This window comes from Nicotiana sylvestris, chromosome 1 (genome assembly GCF_000393655.2).
Source record: "Nicotiana sylvestris chromosome 1, ASM39365v2, whole genome shotgun sequence".
Lineage (NCBI taxonomy): Eukaryota > Viridiplantae > Streptophyta > Magnoliopsida > Solanales > Solanaceae > Nicotiana > Nicotiana sylvestris.
The window spans coordinates 98,214,799-98,240,271 of NC_091057.1; the positions used below are offsets into that span (position 1 = coordinate 98,214,799).

General features: G+C 35.4%; 2 protein-coding genes across 2 annotated transcripts; both read left to right on the forward strand.

The window, feature by feature from the left end:
* Positions 1–13,446: 13,446 nt before the first annotated feature.
* Positions 13,447–14,403, forward strand: LOC104246979 (uncharacterized). Its single transcript, XM_009802901.2, has one exon. It carries the CDS (start codon positions 13,447–13,449, stop codon positions 14,401–14,403), a length of 957 nt encoding a protein of 318 aa, XP_009801203.1.
* An 8,857-nt stretch (positions 14,404–23,260) lies between these two features.
* On the forward strand, positions 23,261–24,223 carry LOC104246981 (uncharacterized). The gene has a single exon (XM_009802902.1). The coding sequence runs from the start codon at positions 23,261–23,263 to the stop codon at positions 24,221–24,223; it is 963 nt and encodes a 320-aa protein (XP_009801204.1).
* Positions 24,224–25,473: the final 1,250 nt, after the last annotated feature.

A 25,473-nucleotide genomic window follows, 5' to 3' on the forward strand; every position in this document is an offset into this window, starting at 1 on the left:
TATGTTGCTATAACAAGCAAAATCCGAATTGATTTGAGCATTGCCACGGGAGAGAAAGTCTCGTCATAGTCGACTCCTTCTTTCTGACGATATCCCTTGGCAACAAGACGGGCTTTATAGGTCTCCACCTTTCCGTCTGCTCCAATCTTTTTCTTAAAAACCCATTTACAACCTATAGGTTTTATATCCTTTGAAGGTTCAACTAAAGTCCATACTTTATTTTCCTTCATAGATTCCATTTCGGATTCCATGGCCTTTTGCCACTTCTCATAATCAGAACTTTGTATAGCCTCTTCATAGGTCTTAGGGTCATCATCATTATGATCAACCTCATTTGATACATCATCTTGTACCAATAAATTTAATCTAGTTGGTACATGACGTTCTCGTGTAGACCTTCTAAGAGGTACTTGTACAACCTCTTCACCTTGTGTTGGATTTAGTTGTTGTTCAATTTGGTTTAGAACTGGTTCATTAACCTGTTCTTGAACTTCAGTTAGTTCTTGAACTTCAACCGTTGAAGATGGCAACTTCAAAACATCCAATAAAGGTTCTTCAACTTGGGTCTCATGATCTTTATATTGTGTTGATTCATTAGTTTCTTGAACTTCATCAAGTTCTATTTCTCCATTATAATTTCCTTCTAAAAGAAATTCCCTTTCCAAAGGTTGCTCCTCTAACCACAAACACTTTATGGTTAGAAGGGTGATAGAAATAATATCCCATTGTTTCCTTGGGATACCCAATGAACCTACACTTATCTGATCTTGAGTCAAGTTTATCAGACTGTAGTCTCTTAACATAAGCTGGACAACCCCAAACTTTAATATGTTTAAGGTTAGGCTTACATCCTTTTCATATCTCATATGGTGTTGTAGAGACTGACTTAGTGGGAACTTTATTAAGTAAGTATGTTGCTGCTTCCAAAGCATATCCCTATAAATTTATTGGAAGATCAGTGAACCCCATCATAGATCTCACCATATCTAATAAGGTTCGATTTCTCCTTTCAGACACACCATTGTGTTGTGGTGTTCCTGGAGGTGTCCACTGTGAGAGAATCCCATTCTCTTTGAGATATCTGGTAAAATCTTCACTAAGATATTTTCCACCTCTATCAGACCTTAGTACTTTGATACTTTTACCAGTCTGCTTCTCAACTTTACTACGAAACCTTTTGAACATTTCAAAAGATTCAGACTTGTGTTTCATAAGATACACAAATCCACGTTTTGACATATCATCAGTGAAGGTGATGAAGTAAGAATATTCACCTCTAGCTTGAATTTTCATGGGCCCACAAACATCTGTATGAATTAGTCCCAATAATTCAGAAGCTCTTTCTCCACTTCCAGTAAATGGAGATTTGGTCATTTTTCCTTTGAGACAAGATTCACAAGTTGGATATGATTCAAAATCATACTTGTCAAGGTACCCTTCCTTATACAACTTGTTAATTCTTTTCTCTCCAATATGACCAAGCCTACAATGCCAAAGGTATGTTTGATTTACATGATCATCTCTTTTCCTCTTAAGACTTGAAACATGCATAATCGAATTAGCATTCACATTAGGTAAGACATAAACGTCATGTTGGAGATAGTCATTCACATATAAATTATCACTATAAAAAATAGAGCAAATACTATTGCCTATATTTATGCGAAAACCACGTTTGTCTAACATAGAAGCTGAAATTATGTTCGAAACAAATTTAGGAACATAATAACAATCATCCAACATAAGTACTTTGCTCGTAGGCATTATTAAAGAAATTGATCCTACAGCTACGACCGCAACTTTTGCACCATTACCAACTTGTAGATTAACTTCTCCTTTCTTTAGCTTCCTACTTACCTTGAACCCTTGCAACATATTACAGATGTTATAACCGCTGCCAGTATCTAATATCCACAGTGAAGAATTAGTAGTAGCTAAAGAAACCTTGAAAACATTTTTCATTAATGTCTCACCTTGTTTCTTGTCCTTTAGTGTTGCAAGATACTCCTTGCAGTTTCTCTTCCAATGTCATTTCTTCTTACAATGAAAACATTCAGCATCATATACTGGCTCCAAGATCAAATCTTCAGAAAGCTCTTTACCAAGCTTATACCCCAACTTCTCATGTTCATCAGTAAGAACGATCATATGATTGACAAGGGGTCCAACTGGAGAGTTTTCAATGTCCAACTGTGTATCAATCATCTTCTTAAGATATTCAATGATTGCAATTGGATCCATATTCTGATGTTTCCTCTGGAGTTCAGAACTCATAGAAGCGAGAATGATGTGTTTAATAGCAAGACATTCTTCCAAGTATTTCTGATAAACCTTGGTGCCTTGAACATCATTCTCTGGTAGGATTATCTTTGCAGGCTTATCAATCACATCAATGAGCTTTTCATGCATGAGAACAATTATTAAATTTCTATACCAGTCATCAAAGTTTGGTCCTACCAACTTGTTGGTCTCAAGTATTTCACGCAGTGATATAACAGACATATTGAGAAATCTAAAATATAGAAAAGAAAAGGCAATAATATAAGAACATATTTGCATATATCATAAAGACATGGACTTTTATCTAAATGATATTTCCACTAATTATTTTAAACTATTTACCCTCATTATAGTTTACGAAATCTTTATTTCTATTAGTGGAGTAAAGGAATCCTTTAACAATATGTATGAGCCCCTTGGAAGTCAAGTCGTTTCTCACATATATTTTAAAGGTAGGTACTCTTACCAATTGTATCCCCATACAATTTCCTTAAATAGCTCTATGTCAAATAGTCCCCTGGTAGTCAGGTCGATCCTATTGGCATAGTTGAGTTCAACCATCATGATAGCAAAGAACTTATTAAATTTTATACTCCCCCGGGTGATCCAGGCGTCTCGTGTAAAATTGAATAATTCTTTCAATCCATAGATCTAATGCAATAAATAATTTTAACATATTCTCAAACTATAAGTCTCCTGGTAGTCAGGCCGCTCCTTATAAACAAGAAATAAGTAAAATTATTTATCTTGATGGATAGCTCCATAATAAAATATCTTATATTTTATTATTTAAGAACTCAAATTTTAGTAAGAGGGAATTGTTACTAAAATAATTTTTTAATAACATGAAGATCAAATCTTTTATAGCATGTGAATTTAGTTCAAGTTGTCTACACGCTTAGTCCTAAATTAATTTACATCACATGTAATAAATAATTCAAAACTATGTAATGAACAAGCACATGACATAAAAATGAAATTCAACATCCTCTAACATGTTTATCTTATATATCACATAAAAAGAATTCATGCCAGAATATTATTATTAATTAACATCTCATGAATTAATAACAATTAAAATAACAGTAGAATCCAATAACCTATTATAGATTACCATCGTATCTAATACAAAATTTTAAATGTAAGTTACGAACTATCTCAATAGTTTAAATTATATGTATATGTATTTTATTCACAATAAAATAATATCAATCCATATGCATTCGAACAATTTGACTATAGCACAAGACAAATGTATTATGGTTTGAGCGCTTCAAATATAATCTTAAAATATTTCGTAAATAAATTTTAGACACAATAAACCACGGCTCTGATACCACTGAAGGATTGCATATAGATGTTCGTAACACGCAGCGGAAGACAACAACAATCCTAGGCAGATCTTTTCATGTTTAAATTTATTTACATGTCAAAGATCGGATCTAAGATGTACCTAGTGAGAGAGTCTCATTTCAAAATTTCTTCGATAGTGCGAAGACTCTATGCGTATCCACACCGAGACTGATCCTTGCTATCAACTCTTTGATCAATGAAACCCGCAAATAAATTGAACAAAATATTGTGTTGAAATTTTTCACAAAAATTTCAACTCAAATTAGAAGAACAAGAAACACTTTTCTTGTAATTGTATTTTCTCTTTTGACTTTTTGTTGCACTCTCACTTTCACAAAGTGATTTTTCTTCTCAAGAATTAATAATGCAGCAAATTTTCTCCATCACCCTTTATATAGCATCACCTACAAACCTTTTTCATATTTGGTTGAGGTAATGATTTACTTAGGATAAAAGTTTATTTTTGAAATAAACTTTATGGAAGAAATCGAATCACGTTCCCAAGGGTAACGTGACTGAAGGTATTTTATGCTAAGTCCAATTGGACTTTCACGCCTCAATCAGCTTGTCCTTAGGGACGTGGATTGTGAAAATTAACTAATATTTTATATTGAAAAATATCAATCCCATTCTTAATGGGTTTGAGCTAATTTCACGTCCACTTTTGGAATTTGTTATCCATTCCAATTCTAAATTGGATTTCCAAATAACTTTTTATTAATATATTATATGAACACTTTGTGCAAATAAATATTAATTATATATATCACATATATATTTCAACCAAGAGATATAATTTAGTTTTCTATTCCAAATAGAAAATTTCAATTCATTCACAATATTAATTATAATCTTTGTGCTAGTAAAGAGTATAATAATATTTCATTTGGACTAATAACTTTATTTATTTGACTAATTAAATTCTTTAATTTAATTATCAAATAATAAGTTAATTAATCCTTTAGCAAAGATCAGAACACTCATTAGTGTGCGACCCCATAGGTTCAATACTAAACCGGTAGTAAATTGATCACATCAATATACTAATCAAGGGTGGCGTCTAGCAACACTCCTTAACGACCAGATAGCATGAAGTATACAATTTACTCTCAAGAACCAGTAGAAGAATAATGTAGTAATTCCTTCTGTCCTTATAGCTCTGGATCGCCTTAGGATATGGTTCAACTGTCAAATCCTAATAGGCGACCAACTATGTGTTCATGTCAAATATAATAGACCATTGAATGACCTAAGAAACTTTTTTCTTCTTTTCATTCAATTGCCCTGGCCAAGGTCTTAATTTGGTCGTTTATAATTCATGACAACATGGAGCTTAAACTCATTACCAAGAGTTGACAGATTCCATCTTGATCAATCACTAATTCTACAAGCATTTAATCATACCCAATATCCTTTCAACTATCGCCCTAGGGACATAGGTGATAAAAACTAGGTCGGGAATCCAAATTAGAGTAAGAATTTGAGAAGTAAATGCGGAAGCAATAACAACAAGGAATTGAACAACTAGAATTAAAGAGATGAAAATAAAGGATATGGGAAGAATTCAAGGAAAGAATTCCAAGAACTTCCAAGAACGCAAGTTCTATAGCCTTGACAAGATCAAAGTAACAACGTCTTGATTTATGGAAGAAATCAAACGCCTTTACTTAAAAAGCAAATCAAAACAATAGATTCGGATCTTGACCACTTTACGAGTAACTTGAGACAACAATTAATAACTAGTATTAATCGCCTTCTAAGAATACCACAAAGGAATCAAAGATATCATAAAAGAGAAGTAATCTTACTACCTTGAACTAAGAACTAGTAAAGGTTGAAAGATAAATCTCAAAGCACAAGTAACAAAGGTTCAAAAGAACTCTCAAAGTATGATATACTTAATCAATAAATGTTGTGTCTTATGAATGAGAAGAACTCCTTATTTATAGGAGTTAAAAGCACTTAAAATAATGTAGGGGGTTGCTAAAAAGTCATCTAAATTAGGTAGGGGGCTGCTAGGGGTCACAATAGCCATCAAACTTAGGTAGGTGGCTCCTAAGGGGTAACAAAAGCCATCAAAATTAAGTGGGGGGCGGCCAAATCCTTTTGGGGCAGATTTGGGCCTTAAAACTATTAGTTTGGGCCATTGGTTTGGACTCCAATTGGGCTCCTTTTGAAACACCCCCTTTTGGACCTCTTTTAAGGTCATTTTGAGCCCTATTGGTGGACTTCAAGGGCTGATTTGGTAACCCAATCTTCCTCCTCTTGGACTTCAATTTGGACTACCAAATAATTGTAAAACTTGGACAATTCATCTCCTTTGGGCTTGAGCTCTTCCTCTACAATTAAAAGCTTCTTTATTTGCCATTGAAGTCTAGCAACCTTAGCTTGCAACTCTTTAGCTTGAGATCTTGTAAATGGCCTTGGAGCTTCCAAAACTCTATCATCTCTATCATTGTCCTTAACTATATCCTTGTTCTTGATGCTATCATTCCCCCCTTCTTGAAAAGAATTCGTCCTCGAATTCGATCCTACATCAAACAAAGATAAGTCAGCAACATTAAATGTGGCACTTACTTGGAACTCACCAGGAAGGTCCAACTTGTAAGCATTGTCTCCAATCCTTTCAAGGACTTGAAATGGGCCATCTCCTCTAGGATGCAACTTTGACTTCCTTTTGGAAGGAAATCTCTCCTTTCTAAAGTGAACCCAAACTAAATCTCCAGGTTTAAAAATAACTTGCTTTCGTCCCTTATTCTTTCTTAAGGCAGTTTGCTCATTTTTCTTCTCAATTGCAAGCCTTGTTTGTTCATGAATTTTTTTCATCATCTCAACCTTTGTCCTACCATCAAGATTAGCAATATCATTAGTTTGTAATGGTAATAAATCAAGGGGAGTGAAGGGATTAAAACCATAAACAACCTCAAAAGGAGACATACCTGTAGAAGAATGGATTGTTCTATTGTAAGCAAATTCAATCATAGGTAAGTGATCTTCCCATGAAGTTAATTTACCTTTCAAAACAGCCCTCAACATGTTTCCTAAGGTTCTATTAACTACTTCAGTTTGTCCATCAGTTTGTGGGTGACAAGAAGTAGAAAACAACAATTTAGTACCTAACTTCCCCCAAAACACACGCCAAAAGTGGCTCAAAAACTTAGCATCCCTATCACTAACAATAGTTCTAGGTATACCATGAAATTTGACAACCTCTTTTACAAAAAGATCAGCAACATGTGAGGCATCATTAGTCTTTAAACAAGGAATAAAATGAGCCATTTTGGAGAACCTATCTACCACAACAAATATACTATCCTTACCATATCTTGTTCTAGGCAAACCTAACACAAAATCCATGGAAATATCAATCCAAGGCGAAGTAGGAACAGGTAATGGCGTGTAAAGACCATGTGGTAACACTTTAGATTTAGCTTGTTTACATTCCAAACACTGTGCACACATTCTTTCAATATCTTTACTCATTCCAGGCCAAAAGAAATTTTCGGCCAGTATGTCTAGTGTCTTTGGGACTCCAAAGTATCCCATAAGCCCTCCACAATGTGCTTCCCTTACAAATACTTCACGTAAAGAGCAATTAGGAATACACAACTTATTTTCCTTAAAGAGAAAGCCATCTTGGAGGTTAAACCTCTCAAAAGGACTCAACTTACAATCTGCAAAAATTTTGCCAAAATCAACATCATTAGCATAAAGTCCCTTGATTTGATCAAAACCCATTAATTTAGAAGTCAGGGTAGAAACTAAGACATACCTCCTTGAAAGTGCATCAGCAACAACATTTTCTTTCCCTTGTTTGTAAGAAATTACATAAGGAAACGTTTCAATGAATTCAACCCACTTAGCATGCCTTCTACTAAGCTTACCTTGACTCTTCAAGTATTTCAAGGATTCATGATCAGTTTTAATGACAAACTCTCTTGGCCACAAGTAATGTTGCCATGTGGCTAAAGCCCTTACCAAAGCATATAGCTCTTTGTCATAAGTGGAATAGTTCAATGTGGCTCCACTTAACTTTTCACTAAAGTAGGCAATAGGTTTAGAATCTTGCATCAAAACAGCACCTATTCCTTTGCCCGAAGCATCACATTCAATTTCAAAAGATTTAGAAAAATCAGGCAATTGTAACAATGGAGCAGAACATAACTTTTCTTTCAACAAGTTAAAAGCATCATCTTGTTCTTTTCCCCATTTAAAAATCTTATCCTTTTTAATAACTTCAGTTAAAGGAGAAGCAATGGTACTAAAGTCTCTCACAAACCTCCTATAAAAACTAGCAAGTCCATGAAAACTCCTAACTTCAGTTACACTCTTAGGTTTAGGCCATTCTTTTATTGCTTTGATTTTCTCTTCATCAACCTCAACTCCTTTAGAACTAACTACAAAACCCAAGAAAATCACACGATCCACATAAAAAGTACACTTTTTAAGATTAGCAAATAAAAATTGCTTTCTAAGAACTTCAAAAACTTGTTTTAGGTGTTCTACATGCTCTTCTAAAGTGTTAGAAAAGACCAAGATATCATCGAAGTACACCACAACAAATTTTCCATGAAAATCCTTAAAAACATGATTCATTAATCTCATGAAAGTGCTAGGTGCATTAGTCAAGCCGAAAGGCATAACTAACCACTCATAAAGCCCATATTTGGTCTTAAAAGCAGTTTTCCATTCATCTCCAGGATTCATTCGAATCTGATGGTAACCACTTTTTAGATCAATTTTAGAAAAGATTTTGGATCCATGTAATTGATCCAACATGTCATCAAGACGAGGAATAGGGTGGCGATACTTTACCGTAATCTTGTTGATTGCTCTACAATCCACGCACATCCTCCAAGTTCCATCCTTTTTTGGTACCAATAGGACGGGAACCGAGCAAGGGCTCATGCTCTCTCTCACAAAACCTTTCTCAAGCAACTCCTCAACTTGCCTTTGAAGTTCTTTTGTCTCTTCTGGATTACTCCTATAGGCTGGCCTATTTGGGATTTGTGATCCAGGTACAAAATCAATTTGATGCTCAATGCCACGTAAAGGTGGCAATCCATTAGGAATATCTTCTGGAAAGACATCTTCAAAATCCTGCAAAAGAGAAGAAATACTACTTGGCAAAGAAGAAGTTAGCAACTCAGAATTAATCAAAGTCTCTTTGTAAGTAAGTAGTATTATGGGCAGCCCCTCTTTTCTTGCATTTAAACACTCTTTGGTTTTTATATAAAAACTCTCTTTTTTTCTTTCCTTAACCTCTTTCCTCTCACCAAGACTGTCTATTTTTTCATTCAAACCCTTTTTTATCTCTTCTCTCAAATTGCTGCCCTCTCTCTCTTTCTCTCGGCCATCTCTCTTTTTTTCTAATTCTTGGCCTTCTTTCTTTTCTTTTTCCTCAAGCTCACTTTTTATCTCTCCCCTTGGTTTTCCCATTGTTTCTCTTAATCTCTTTTGATCTTCAAACACTTGAGAAGGAGATAAAGGTGCAAGAGTAAATTTCCTGCCATTTAGTTCAAGAGAATATCTATTCTTTCTTCCATCATGAAAAACATTCCTGTCATACTGCCAAGGACGACCCAGTAAGATATGACAAGCTTGCATAGGTATTATGTCACAAAGAATATCATCCTCATATCTACCAACATTAAATGAAATCATGCACTGTTTGTTTACCTTTAGTTCACCACTATCATTTAACCATTGGAGTCTATATGGAGTAGGGTGTTTCATGCATGCAAGTCCCAATTTTTCCACAAAGTATGAACTCACCACATTAGCACAACTACCACTATCAATGATCATAGAGCAAGTTTTTCCCTTTATCCCACACCTAGTATGGAATATATTCTCCCTTTGTTCTTCACTATTGCTTGCCAAATTGATAGTCATAATCCTTCTAACTACCCCAATCATGCCCTCATTAGGTAGTTCTACATCATCTTCATCACTCACATCTCCCTCTTCTTCTCCCTCACCTTTTTCACTCTCATATCCTCCATCTTCTCTAAGAATGATGTTTCTTCTACTTGGACATTCATGCATCATATGTCCCCTTCCTTTACATTTATGACATTGAATAGAACTAGAAGGTGTAAAAGGTTTAGGGTTAAAGGTTTTACCTCCCTCTTTGTTCTCAAATTTACCTTTACCCTTGTCTTCTTGAGGTCTAGAAGAACTCTTCATCTCATGATATGGCCATGGCTTCTTGGAGATGGTGCTTGTCCGACCTTTCCACGAGCTAGTCTGCTTTCTTTTATTTTGATTTTCTATCTTTACAGACAAATCAACTAACTCATCTATTGTTACATATTGTTGTAATTCTACTACATCAGCTATTTCCTTATTTAAACCATTTAAAAACCTAGCCATTGTAGCCTCTTCTTCCTCTGTACAATTAGCTTGGATCATAGCCATATCCATAGCCTTAAAGTACTCATCCACAGACATGGACCCTTGCTTCAATGTTTGAAGACGTTGTTGTAGCTCTCTTTGAAAGTGTGATGGCACGAATCTCTTCCTCATCACCCTCTTCATCTCAGCCCAAGTAGCAACTGGTGCTTGTCCTTCTTGCAATCTGTCCCTAGCAAGCTTTTTCCACCAAATAGCAGCATAGTCAGAAAACTCAACAACAACAAGTTTAACTTTCTTACCCTCAGAGTAGTTGTGACAATCAAAGATGGCTTCAACCTTTCTCTCCCAATCAAGGTACAAGTCTGGGTCCCTTGCTCCCTTGAATGATGGCATCTTCATCTTTATACTACTTATATTGTCATCTTCTACTCTACCTCTTTGTCCCCTCCTATCTCTTCCCACCCTATCAAAATCAATATCATTAAAATCATCTATAGGGTTTTCTTGATTTACAATGGGAGCATGGGGTACATTTCTCCTAGCTTGGGGTCTAACATTATTTTCCCTCCTAAGTTCAGCTATTGTATCATTTTGATCAGCAATGGTATCCCTCATCTCTTGGAGTTGCAAATTCAACCTTTCAAATTGTTGATGCATAGCTTGCAAGGTAAAATCATTTCTTGCTTTGATTTCAGCTTCTTGGAGAACCCTTTGTTCATCATCACTACCTGTACGCGACATCTTTAAGTGTAAACTGTATCACAAAAATTAGCTCTTTTTTTTTTCTTGGAATAACCTTTGAACAAAATACTTTATAGATTTATAATTAAACCCAACTCGTATGAAATTCTTAGTAGTAAAATTCAGATTTTTGGGGAACTAATGAAAGAAAAACCAAATCCTAGAACTATTAGGCTCGGTTGAAACATGACGCGAACAAAAAGGAAAGGATTATATGTTTAGATTAGAAAGAGTAAGAAAATCTAGGATCCCCTCTTCTTGTTTCCTTTGTTAATTTTTGGTAACAAATTAGATACAAAAGAAATATCCCGGAGAGCACGCAATTCTATTTTTTGTTCTAAAAACTGATTTTCGCTTCTTTTTTTTTTTAATTTTTTTTTCTTTGCTCTTAGTATTCAAGAAATCCCAAGACTTACCAAGAACGAAATCTTGATAAAAACCGCTCTGATACCACTTGATAACAACTAGGTCGGGAATCCAAATTAGAGTAAGAATTTGAGAAGTAAATGCGGAAGCAATAACAACAAGGAATTGAACAACTAGAATTAAAGAGATGAAAATAAAGGATATGGGAAGAATTCAAGGAAAGAATTCCAAGAACTTCCAAGAACGCAAGTTCTATAGCCTTGACAAGATCAAAGTAACAACGTCTTGATTTATGGAAGAAATCAAACGCCTTTACTTAAAAAGCAAATCAAAACAATAGATTCGGATCTTGACCACTTTACGAGTAACTTGAGACAACAATTAATAACTAGTATTAATCGCCTTCTAAGAATACCACAAAGGAATCAAAGATATCATAAAAGAGAAGTAATCTTACTACCTTGAACTAAGAACTAGTAAAGGTTGAAAGATAAATCTCAAAGCACAAGTAACAAAGGTTCAAAAGAACTCTCAAAGTATGATATACTTAATCAATAAATGTTGTATCTTATGAATGAGAAGAACTCCTTATTTATAGGAGTTAAAAGCACTTAAAATAATGTAGGGGGTTGCTAAAAAGTCATCTAAATTAGGTAGGGGGCTGCTAGGGGTCACAATAGCCATCAAACTTAGGTAGGTGGCTCCTAAGGGGTAACAAAAGCCATCAAAATTAAGTGGGGGGCGGCCAAATCCTTTTGGGGCAGATTTGGGCCTTAAAACTATTAGTTTGGGCCATTGGTTTGGACTCCAATTGGGCTCCTTTTGAAACACCCCCTTTTGGACCTCTTTTAAGGTCATTTTGAGCCCTATTGGTGGACTTCAAGGGCTGATTTGGTAACCCAATTTTCCTCCTCTTGGACTTCAATTTGGACTACCAAATAGTTGTAAAACTTGGACAATTCATCTCCTTTGGGCTTGAGCTCTTCCTCTACAATTAAAAGCTTCTTTATTTGCCATTGAAGTCTAGCAACCTTAGCTTGCAACTCTTTAGCTTGAGATCTTGTAAATGGCCTTGGAGCTTCCAAAACTCTATCATCTCTATCATTGTCCTTAACTATATCCTTGTTCTTGATGCTATCATTCCCCCCTTCTTGAAAAGAATTCGTCCTCGAATTCGATCCTACATCAAACAAAGATAAGTCAGCAACATTAAATGTGGCACTTACTTGGAACTCACCAGGAAGGTCCAACTTGTAAGCATTGTCTCCAATCCTTTCAAGGACTTGAAATGGGCCATCTCCTCTAGGATGCAACTTTGACTTCCTTTTGGAAGGAAATCTCTCCTTTCTAAAGTGAACCCAAACTAAATCTCCAGGTTTAAAAATAACTTGCTTTCGTACGATCAAGAACAAATTTAGATTAAATTATAAGAGACTTTGCTCTCATTATCATGATCTCTATCACGATGACAAATCCCAAAATTTAATCAAGGACCTTATCAAATTAATCAAACAATTGATGATAACTATGATAAAAGAATGCCATATATTTTTATATCAAATAGCGTTCACAAAAATATGTTCAAATCATCAAATATGATATTGGATCTAGGACATATCTACTATCTCTAACATAATAATGATAACATTTTTAAAAGTCTTGAAAAATGGTTTGAAAAATTAGTAATTAATGATAAGAGTAAAATATGAAAAAAAAATTATCTTTCTCTTGATTTAGTAAAATGAATGTATGTACTACATAATAATAATAATAAAGGGTTTAAACCGAAGAAAAAGAAAAAGGAAACTATCATATTAAACGCAAGATTCACAAAGTTTATTTAATCCTCAAAAATCAGTGCTAATTTTTTTCTTTTAAGTGTTGGCAATCTGGGGTTACTTTAGTGTTCCTTAATCAATATTCATTAAATTAACAACGGGATTCTGTAGATTTGTGTTTAAATATTAGTGCCCCATCCTCGTGTCACACTGGCTTTCTTTAATTTGAACCTATAAGAATAAAGAAAAAGATAAAAAGCTCTCATTTTCTTACACATAAAAAGCTTGCACTCTCTTCACCCCTAATCTTCTGTCCACTCTTCTCTCTCCTCTTATTTTTTCTCTCTCTAAAAGCAAAAGCAAAAGCAAGAAGAAGACAAACCCAGTCTCAGATCCTTCCATTCTCCAACCCAGAAAAGGCTATAAAAACAACAACCACACGCTCCACAAATATTACTTCTTCATTCTTCTATTTCCCTTTTCTCTTTTTAAATTTCATACAAATTCAAGTATATAAATAGCATTGGATTTTTGCAAGAACATTATTTTGTTTTGTTTTTTGATTGGGTAAATGAGGTGTAAAAAGCACCTTTCGGACCTGAGTAGCAGCGTCGGAGTCTGCGCTTCCTGCCTCCGTGAACGGCTCTTTGCGCTTATTGCCGCACAGGCCCAGGCCCAAGCCCAAGCCCAAGCCCAAGGTCAGGCGCGAGCTCACGTGCAGCAGCAGCTGTTTCACGAGGATCATCGGAAATCTGATAGCAATCCTCCGCCGCTGGTGTTTCCGCGCTCCGTTTCCCCGTATATTTCTCGCCGGAAATCTGATACGACGCCGTGGCAATTCCAGCACAATTCGCTTCCCTCTATTCCAGATCAAAGATTTTACAGTACTCCACAAGTGGGTCCCAACAGTACGGTAATTGCTGCTGGTCATGGGCCTTATAAGAAGAAAGGTTATTTTAGATTTTTCTCGGGTCTGTTTAGATCCAGGACGGAGAAACTAGATTCGGATCCTAGGGTTTCGAATTTCGGCGATGCTTACCCGGCGTCGTCTTCTTCACCGTCGTGGTTCACAACGATTCTCTCCGGTCGTCGGAAAAAGCAGTCGCGCACGTTTTCTGTAGAAGAATCGACGATCGGAGGTCATCGGAGGACGTGTCGTAATCGCGATCGAGGAATGTCTCCGGCTCGATATTCGGACGATGAGGAAGACGAACATTGTAACGGCGGATCGAGCGGGTACTCGTCGGAGTCGTCGAAACAGACTCCGAGGAGAACACCGGCAGCTCAACATGGCCGGCGAGGTAAATCGAGTCATAATCGGAACCTCACCGGGATGGCGTTTTGCTTGAGTCCTTTAGTGCGTGCGAGCCCGAGCAGAAATTGGAATCAGAAGGGAATGCCGCCGGAAATGATATTCTCCGGCGAGATAAGAGTACCAACAAAGCCTCAGCTTTCCACAGCGACGTCCTTTTGCAAGAACAGATCGAGGAAGCTTGCCGATTTCGGAAGGTTCAATCCCAACCATTGATTTCAGCGAACGTTGACATTTGACCAATTTGACGATCACGACTTCTACGACTGTGATCATATAAAAATGAAAGTACGGTTTTGCCCTTGTTTGTTTTAGTTTTTTTTTTTCTTTTCTTCTCATCAGTATTTTCTCTGTACAATTCCACTACATACAAGAAAAAAAATAATCAAAATATTTTATCTAGATATCTTTTCCAATGTGTAACTTGTTTTCCGGACATTTCATTAGAATGGATTATTCGCATTACCCGACCCATTTACTCACAATATCAAAGAACAAAACTTAGTGGATTGGGTGTGGTTGAGTAACATGGTGGATGGTGCTCCCCATTTATTTCAGCGTTAGGTAGGCTACAAGATTATTTGTTTTTGATGAGTGAACAGTGCAAAACCATGTGTAAAATTATGGGCTATATATAGTTGCCTTTTGTTTTAGTAAAGAGATTGATATATTTATCTTATTTTTGCTATAAAATATTAAATTGATACGATACACTGATATGTAAAACTTATATATGCGACTATAACTTGCTTGGGTGACGCGTAGATGTTTTATATGGGTACGTTTATTTTTGTTTAAATATTTCTTTTCATTGAATTGGCTAGTAGAATATCATCTAGTTGCCCAAAAAAATGTGAACTTCTTGTCTTTACATTTTGTTAAAGAGGGGAAGGAAGAAGGTGGCAAAGAGAGTCGAATCCAAGGGAATATAATAAAGAAAAGGGGAGATATGAGGGGACCCTCAAAATTTAAGGTGGTGGGTGACAAAAACATATGCATGTACAGCATATATATGTATACATATAAAGAGATAGTAGTATACAAGAGTGAGTAAATGTATACCCACAAAACAAAAGTTATTGAAATAATTAGTTAGTGGTAGTTTGAATAAATGAAAAGAGTAATGTACACTAACATTAATAAGGTTGCTGGGGGGTCCCGTCAGAGAGAGCAGCAAATGTATTTAATGTTTGACTCTGACTTCACAGTTGCTGGTGGGCTTACTCCTTTACTCCACTATACCTACACATTAATACTGTATGTACTATTGGAGCTAAGACACTTATCTCAAAATTTTGCTGTTACCAACAAGTTGAAAAACAAATGAAGTCAGTGAAGAATTTAAGAGCCCGGACATAAGAACTTTTTTCTCCTTTTTTCCAATTTTTTTTTTTTTCGAAATCAGTGTTTGTTCATAAAATTTTTAATTTTCACTTGAAAATGCATTTTGAAAATTTTCGAAAATTTGAAAAACTCTAAAAAACTATTTTTTTAAAATTTTTACTCAAATCACTCACAAAACTTTAAAAGCAACCCAAAGTTATATTCATATTCAAGCATAAATCTAAATTTCAAATATCATTTTCACTTAAAAAAAAATTTCATCCTGTTTTGAAATTTTACAATTCTTATGTCCAAACGCCCACTAAGTCTGCATGTAAATTATGATTGTAATAATTTTGTTCTTTACAAGTAGAGAGCAAGCCATTAATGCTTGCATTAGAGTAATTTTGTTCTCTTTGCATAGAACTTTTCCCTTTTTTTAAGTAAGATTTGACTATAGCAGTGGGTGCCTCTACGTCGTATTCATTATACGTCTGCCTAAGATGTGCTAAAGGTGTATGTGGAACAACATAATCAGTTTTATATATTACATTACACTAAATAAGGCTACTACAATAGAAAAAATAAATTTTAAAAATAACTTTGTTATATAACTTTATTTGATGAAATTCATTACGACGGAGACAATGCTTTATTATGGCTATGGAGAGAACGGTTAGAAAAAGGAGGTACTTCAGGTCCAGGTTTGGTAGCAGTACCTTGTTTTAGATTTCTATTTCTAATAATTCTGCTTTGGCCACTTTTTATAAAGAGTACTACTGTACATTGTTATAACTGCAATTTGAGAATTTGAGTACGGGTTGGGGATGTTTAGGTACCGACAGTTGAGATTTGACTATTGTGTTTTTTCCTCGGTTCTTTTTCCCATTTTATTTTTGTTTTAATAATAAGTCTGATTGCAAACTTGGAAAGTTTACTTCATTTATTATTTTTTTGCTGATAATAGATAGTTTGCAAGCATCAATTTTTAAAGTATATCTAACTTTGGTTAGTCCAAATTAAAAAATGCAACTGTTTAACATTATCAAACGATAAAAGTTTGTTAAAAATCCAACATAACAAATACTAGTATAATTTGATTGTCAGATTTTATACTTCTGACCTCAAAATCAACTTATAGCCTGTTTTCAACCTTCTTGTGAGGCAAAAGTCCTTTTTTTTTGTCAAAATTTTTTTTCTTTCTAAAATTAAGGTGTTTGACCAAGCTTTTGAAAGGAAACAAAAGTGCTTTTGAGGAGAAACAGAAGCAGTTTTGGAGAAACAGAAAAAAATAACTTCTCTCCAAAAGCACTTTTTTAGAAAACACTTTTGAAAAAATAAACTTAGAAATATTTTTTAAAAGCTTGACCAAACATTAATTGCTGCTCAGAAGTGCTTTTCAAATTAATTAGTCAAATACAAACTGCTTCTCACCAAAAGTACTTTTGAGGAAAACACTTTTAAGAAAAAACACTTATAAAAATAAGCTGATTTTTGCAGTTTGGCCAAACGGGCTATTAGAACACTTACTTTGAGTAACATGCAAGGGAAAGTGCATAGTTTGCCAATACCGTGCTTGATTTAAATTAGTCCAAATTTAAACTCGTGTGCATATCCTGAAGAGAGAAAATTGAACTTCGTAACGGATATTTAATTTGGTCTCTTTTATGAAAGAAAAAAAGGGAGGAAAGGAAAAGGAATGAGTTATCTTTCTGTTTACTGTGTTACTCAAGTTTCTTGACTAAAAAGAGCCCTAAATATTCTCATTCAAGATTTCACAAATCATTAGACGATTATTGAATTTGAAGGGTTGAAGGAAAGTTCTAACAAGCATGTACTTTGAATATGACTTTATTTTCCTTGCCCTTAGCTTGTTTGAATAAGCTCCTCTCTTTCATTTTCCTCTTTTCTTTTCCATTTCCAGAGAAAAAATGGAAACAGAAAGAAAGTTCGTTGTCACATTCTTTCCTAATTAAATACTATTATGGACCTTGAATCCATTTAGTTCAAAATTTGGGGACCATCTTGTTTGGATCGAAATAATTAGATGTCATGCCGAATCTAGTAAAGCAAACCTTTAACGACGAATAATCAGACAATAAAAAAGAAATATCAAAAGAGATATAAATATTAACGCGGTTCGGTCAATTGACATATGTTCATAGACCGAGATGAATAATCTATTATATATAAGAAAGTAACAAATATCGAGAGAACAACCTTAAAAAGAGGCAAACACAAGCGATATGCTAACACCTGTCTTACAAAATTCTCCCCCTAAATAAGACTCTCAAAGCCTTTATGGCTACATTGTGGATGATACTGAATGAGAAAAGGAAGAATCCTTAATTTATAGAAGCCAAAACCCTTTGCTCCGAGAAAAAGGATTAGCCAAATATGCATGGATCATATTCATATGTTGCCCTTACTTCAACAAATATGTTGAAGGAAGCCAATATGGTAAATATGTTGCTCTTCCTTCAAGAAATAGAAAAATCAAATATTGTAAGAAAATTAAGATAAATACCTAACAATTCCTACACTTGGCATGAATTTTCTAACAAAATAAACTTGATCCATCTTCTTCACCTAACCTCCTAGAGGTCGCATCTCCAAATCTCCACCACAATATTTATCTCGACGTGAGTAGTATTTCGACCAAATTTCTCAAACAAAAATCATGATTATCATTAAATAGATTGCGATTAGAACTAAACCCGTCTAAAGGAACCTTTCTTGAACCTCGTTCGAATATTACTTATTAGACTAAAACGATTAAAATAATACTTTTAATATGGTATACTACTGTCTCCATGGTTTTCTCCCTTCCACAAGTTTACCAATATCACATACGTATAGTTCGTATTACTTAGGAGTGTCAATGGATATTAAAAAATCGACTAAACCGATTGAACCGTATCGCACCGAATCGATTTTTAGGACCGTAGATTTTTGTATAAATCTACAACAGTACCGATAATTAGGATAGGTTTTTTATTTTATAATAAACCAAAAAATTACCGAACCACATCGAATAAATTTTACATATGAAAAATATATGGGATTTTTACCTTCCTATACCATATATGAAACCTTATTATCCTTAATGTTTAAGGTTTGTGTTTATTACATTTCAGCATACCAAATTACCATTTATATACCATAATTAATTTAGAGGTATAATTAATTGACAGTTTTTTACTCCTTAATTAAAGGTGTCCATATATCACAAGTTTCTCTCTCCCTTTAATTCCTATATATCCCACATTTCCCTCTCCCCTTAATCCCACGTTTCAAACATATAAAAGCATAGCGGGAAAAGTTTATTAGAGAAGCACATACGACCAAATCATTAACAAGAATTTTTGGAACAAATTGTCATAAAGATATGTAGTAAAACTATTCAATAATAATTAGTAAAGAGAAAAACTCAACCTTATTTTCAGAAAAAAGGCGTGAGATCGCTATATCAACCTAATTATCTGTGTTGGGTTGACAAAAAAAAAGAATAATTAAACTTCCAATACATATCCGTTCAGTTCAGCCCATTGAAGAAAACGTGAAATTGGAAAAAAGTTTGAGCGATTGAACTTATAAGACAACCAAAATAACATTTGTAGAATTTCAATTGTATGATCCATTTAAACCTATTAAACCACTGCACAGTGTCTTGAACATTAAAGAGTATTTTAAAATTACTCCTACTAATTACACTAACCTGTGATTTTTATTGCTTATTCACCCCCACCCTCACCTACCCACCCTACCAAAGAGAAAAAGAGGGTACCTACACTAATATTTTTTCCAAATAAGATTGTAGTTTAATTGTAGTATAAATGTAGTAATTTTGTAGATACCCTTAAAAACAATAAAACTTTATACAATACTTAAATTGATTTGTAGTTTATTTGTAGAAATTTTATCTACAAGATATCTACAAATTGGATACATTGAATTTTAATATACCAATTCCCATTTTAATTGTAGCATAATTGGCATTTTCGACATAATTGTAGAAGATTTGTAGAAGTTTTAGTCTTCCCAATCTACAATTTATCTACAATTCTACAATTTATCTACAATTTCTGGAAATATGTCTTCTTCTTCTTCTTCTTCTTCTTCTTCTTCTTCTTCTTCTTCTTCTTCTTCTTCTTCTTCTTCTTCTTCTTCTTCTTCTTCTTCTTCTTCTTCTTCTTCTTCTTCTTCGAGTTTCAATCTGAAATTCAGTCAAAACCAAGTCTAATCTTCACCAAAACCCCTCAAAATTGAGATATAAACTCCTAAACATATTCCGAATTATTTACAACAACACCCAATCCAAACAAATAATGATTTTTGAAAACCCAAATTTGAATTCAAAGCTTTCAAGCTTTTTAATGGCTATCGATGGTGGAAAATATATGGAAGAACAAATTTTTTCAACTTTGAGTTGTTGAAACTCGAAAATTTGAATTGTTCATTCATTTTTTTTTTAGAATTTGAATTGTAGTTCTGGAGAAAAATACGCAGATGAGAAATCCCCTTTCCCTTTTTTAAAAATTGAATTTAATGTAAAATCAATTAACACCAAGATTCTCTCCTTGATTTTAGCGCGTTTTTAGGGAATATTCTACCCTTTTAATGTCTAATAGTCGAATGGTATATAAATTGTAGTTAAAGTGTGGACTGGACGGGTAATTAACAAACTATGCACATTTAGGGTAATAAGGTTTCATATATGGTAGAGTTAGGAAAAAAGCTTAAACCTAATAAAGCATTAAATTTTCCATTGGGCCTTGGAATTATAAAACCTGTTACAAGCCAACAACTAATTAAACTCAAAATACTAGTTCCTAAAACCTATTATCCTACTTATACTTAAACTAAGTTATTTAAAGTATCTTTATTAGCAAGACACAAAGTATTCTAGCGATTATGAGTAGGAAACTATAATGTAATGAATATGTTTTCCTTCATATAATTTAGATTGATCTTTTTTAATATTTAATATAGACTTTATTCTTGAGTCCTATCTTGGATAATATCTTTCCACTCGTGTAATTTATATTTTCTTTGCTTTTACTTGGTTTCTTTTACGTTGCTGTCGAATAATTGATGTATATATACTCTAGCCATCTTTCATGTTTTTTAATTCATCACCTTTTAAACCATAAAAATGTCTAGAGAGTTTTGCTAAGTCCTATAACAGAAAGCATGTTGTTGCATTCTACTTTTACTAGTGAATTTTACATGACATTTAAAAAAATACCGAAAATTAACCGAACCGTACCAATAACGAAGTGAAACCAATATGATTGAGACGGTTTTGAAAAGTTTAATTTTAGTTATGCATAATAGAATAACCGAAAAATTGATATGATACAAATTTTATAAAATAACCGACCGAACCGAACCATTGACACCCCTAGTATTACTCATGTGTTCCAAGAGATAAGATTTTGCATTCGTTCTCGTGTGTGTTTCTTTTGCGTGCATGTAACTTTAATTCCACACAATTGCACGGTTTTAAGCATTTTCCTTGTATTTTGTCCTACTCGTATTGATGAATAATTTCTCCTTATGTAGGTTATATTATTAGTTTTGTTTCGGTTGTTTTGTTAGTTCTCAGAGTAAAGTATTCATTATTTGGATTGAGATGTTTTACCACCTTTTTATAGAAATTAAATATAGTATTGTATACGATTGAAACCGGGCTCATTTATTTCATGACGAATTGGAACCAAAACGTGATAGATTAAAGATCGATCACGGGTTCCATCGAACCAAAGTACGAAGTCAGAACATACGTCTTCAAGATCTTCGAGCCCGTGACTCCAGAACCGACCCCGACTCCGAATAAGCTCGAGGAGACATTATCGTACCCAATAATAGAAGGCTGAAATATATGCAACCGATTGGATATCACGGCGGGAATCTCGTCACGTATCTATGAGAGACCGATTAATTAGCAAATCATGAGATTTCTTACCTTTTATAGAATTGTATCTAAAGCATGACTCCCCTACTATATAAAGGGGGTCTGATTCATTGTAATACACATCGTAACAAGCATACCAAAAGCATATAGTATTATTTTCTTTCTTCAAGGTATTGTTCTTCTGTATTTGATATCATTTGGATCATATTCAGTTCGAGTGAGATCTATTTGTCAAGGCTATAACTGTTCAAGTCACACGGTTTGAACTTACTTTATTATTGTTTGCTTTAATTATATTTCAATCTATCACTTTGTGTCAAACTAATCCACGTATCCTTAAAATCACTTATATATTCAATTGTTATCACATTTTGAGGGTAAACAGTTTGCCGCACACCGTGGGGCTAAGGGTAACAATGGTTATTTGATACGAATTGCCATAACACACACTATATTTCACTGGTTCTTTGAAGTGTCTCTGATTTCCGGCTTAAGCTCAAAATGTCAAACTCACAATTAGCACATCTGTCTACTGACGATGAGTCTTGTCACCACGGTGAAAACAATAACATAGCGCCCGATAACGAGGTACCGCCCGTTGATCTCGTCGAAATTCTAATTGCGGACCCGTTGGATGCTAATTCGCATGTGGTTATCGAAATAAGCCTCTCTACTGACCCCGAGAATAGAATCCGTGGTGGAGCTCGGTTGACAACACAAAATACTCAAAACAATGAAGGAGACAGTGTCAATCTATGGATGATCTTCGAAATATTGTAGTCTCAACATGCGACAATAACTCAGTTACAAAACTAGAGTCGCGTACCAAGTAGAATCGAGCCCGACCCGCATCGAGAGATCACTCGCAGAGAGGAACCGGCCGCGGGAAGGTCGAGTGGGAATGAGTCGGGTAACAACCCTGAGTTCATAAAAATGCTCAAGGAGCTGACACAACGAATAGAATCAGGGGAGAAGAAAATCGAAACAAATGATAAAAAGGTGGAAACCTACAATTCTAGAGTCGACCAGATCTCGGGAGCACCGCTGATATTGAAAGGAATGGATTCTAAGAAGTTTGTACAGAAACATTTCCCTCTGAGTGCGGCTCCAAAGCCGATCCCTAAAAGTTGTGCATACCCAAGATTCCTAAGTACAATGGAACGACCGACCCAAACGAGCATGCCACTTCATACACATGCTCCATCAAAGGAAACGACTTGGAGGATGACGAGATCGACTCTGTCTTGCTGAAGAAATTTGGAGAAACCCTATCAAAGGGAGCCATGATATGGTATTACAACTTAATCCCTAATTCTATTGACTCATTTGTATGCTTGCAGACTCTTTTGTGAAAGCACATGCCGGGGATATCAAGGTCGAAACTTGAAAATCAGACCTCTTCAAAGTAAGGCAAAAGGATAATGAAATGCTCAGAGAGTTTGTATCTCGGTTCCAAATAGAACGGATGGACCTACCACTAGTCGCTGATGATTGGGCCGTTCAAGCTTTTACCCAAGGACTCAAAGTTTGAAGTTCGGTGGCTTCATAACAGTTGAAGCAGAATCTAATAGAATATCCGGCTATCACTTAGGCTGATGTGCATAACCGATATCAATCGAAGATCAGAGTCGAAGATGATTAACTGGGGACTTCTTCCGGGTCCGTTTATCCTATTAGACACATCGACAGAGTTAAGAGGGATATCGATCGTGATCTAAGCCGAACACGGATTGGTATCAGTCATACAATAAGGATCAAAGAAACAGTAGGTCCAAACGGGGTTCTATGTGAAATAAAAGGATAAATGACCGAGGCAAGAGCATCCGGGGACTCATGAGCAAGAACGGTTTTGAGAGGCCTATCGGATATAAAGAAGCACCAAGGTTATCAAAATATAACTTTAATGCTGATGCTGCTGCTATTTTATCGGCTATCGGATGCATCGAAGATACCAAATGGCCTCAACCTCTGCAGTACGACCCATCCCAAAGGGATCCAATCCAGATGTGCAAATATCATGGCACTCACAGCCACAGAATAGAGGATTGCCGACAGTTGAGGGAGGATGTAGCTCGGTTATTCAACAACGAGCATCTTCGAGAATTCCTGAGTGACCGAGCCAAGAATCATTTAAGAAATAGGGACTCCAATAAACAAACCAAGAAAAAAGAACCTCAACATGTCATTCACATGATCATCGGAGGGGTCGATGTTCCTCAAGGACCGATGTTAAAGCGCACCAAAGTATCCATCACAAGGGAGAAACAGACTCGAGTTTACATACCAGAAGGAACTTTGTCTTTCAGCGACAAAGACACAGAAGGAATCATGCAGCCCCATAACGATGCACTAGTAATATCTGTATTCACGAATAAATCTCAAGTTAAACATGTGTTAATTGATCCAGGTAGCTTGGCCAACATAATTCGATCGAGGGTCATAGAACAACTCGGCTTACAGGACCAAATCTTGCCTGCAGCCCGAGTGCTAAACAGATTCAACATGGCTTGTGAAACTACTAAGGGAGAAATAACATTACCAATAAATGGCACCGGGACCATCCATGAAATGAAGTTTTATGTGATTGAAAGGTACATGAGTTACAACGTCCTGTTCATAAGGCCATGGATCCACAACATGAGGGCAGCGCTCTCGAGCCTTCACCAGGTGTTAAAATTCGCAACGCTAGGAGGGATTAAAACGATTTACGGGGAGCAACCGGTCGCAAAGGAAATGTTTGCAGTCGAAGAATTGATTCTAGTATCAATGCTGACAACATCAAAGGAACCGAGTTAGAATACAAAGCAAGAAACTAAATAGCAATTATCGACACCAGCTATGACCCAATCGAATAAAAAAGGGACTGATGAAGATGATGATTACGAGGTTCCCAGATCTTTTATAGTACCCAATGACTCCAATGCTACAAAATCAATGGTCGAAGAGCTGGAGCAAGTCACATTTATTGAACATTTGCCCGATCGGAAGGTCTACCTGGGCATGGGGTTAACCCCCAAGCTCAGGAAAAAACTCATTCAATTTCTTATAGCTAATTTTGCTTGGTCCCATCTCGATATGACAGGGATCCCACTGGAGATAAACACTTCAAAACTGAGCTTGGACCCGAAATTCCACCCAGTCAAGTAGAAAAGGAGACCCCAATCCGAGATCAAACTTGCTTTCATCAATGACGAGGTAACTATACTCCTTAAAATAAGGTCTATTCGGGAAGTCAAATACCCGAAATGGCTAGCAAACATAGTAGTAGTCCCTAACAAATGGAACAAACTGAGAATGCATGTAGATTATAAAGATCTAAATAAGGAATGTCCCAAAGACTTTTTCCCTTTGCCTAATATCGATTGCATGATCGATGCCACGACCGGCTACAAGATCCTCAGTTTTCTTGATGCCTACTCTAGGTACAACCAAATACGGATGTACCCGGATGATCAGGAAAAAACCTCTTTCATCACTAAGTATGGCACATACTGCTATAACGTGATGCCATTTGGATTTAAAATGCCGATGTCACTTACCAATGCCTAGTAAACCGGATGTTTGAAGAACAAATAGGGAAATCCATGGATGTTTACATTAACGATATGTTAGTTAAGTCCCTACGAGCAGAGGACCATTATAGCATTCGCAGGAAACCTTCAATATATTTAAGAAGTACAACATGAAGCTGAATCTAGAGAATTGTGCGTTCGGAGTCGGATCAGGTAAGTTTCTTGGGTTCATGGTATCCAACCAAGGAATCGAGATCAACCCCGAGAAGATCAAAGCTATCGATGATATCACGACAGGGGACAACGTGAAGGTCGTGCAAAGGCTAACCAAACGTATTTCCGCCCTGGGGCAATTCATCTCTAGGTCCTTCGATAAGAGTCACCGATTTTTCTCGTTACTAAAGAAGAAAAACAACTTCACATGGACCCCGGAATGCCAATGGGCCTTGAAAGAAATTAAGCGATATCTATCGATCCCGCTACTACTCCACACACTAATGGCAGACAAACAACTATACTTGTACATGGAAGTAT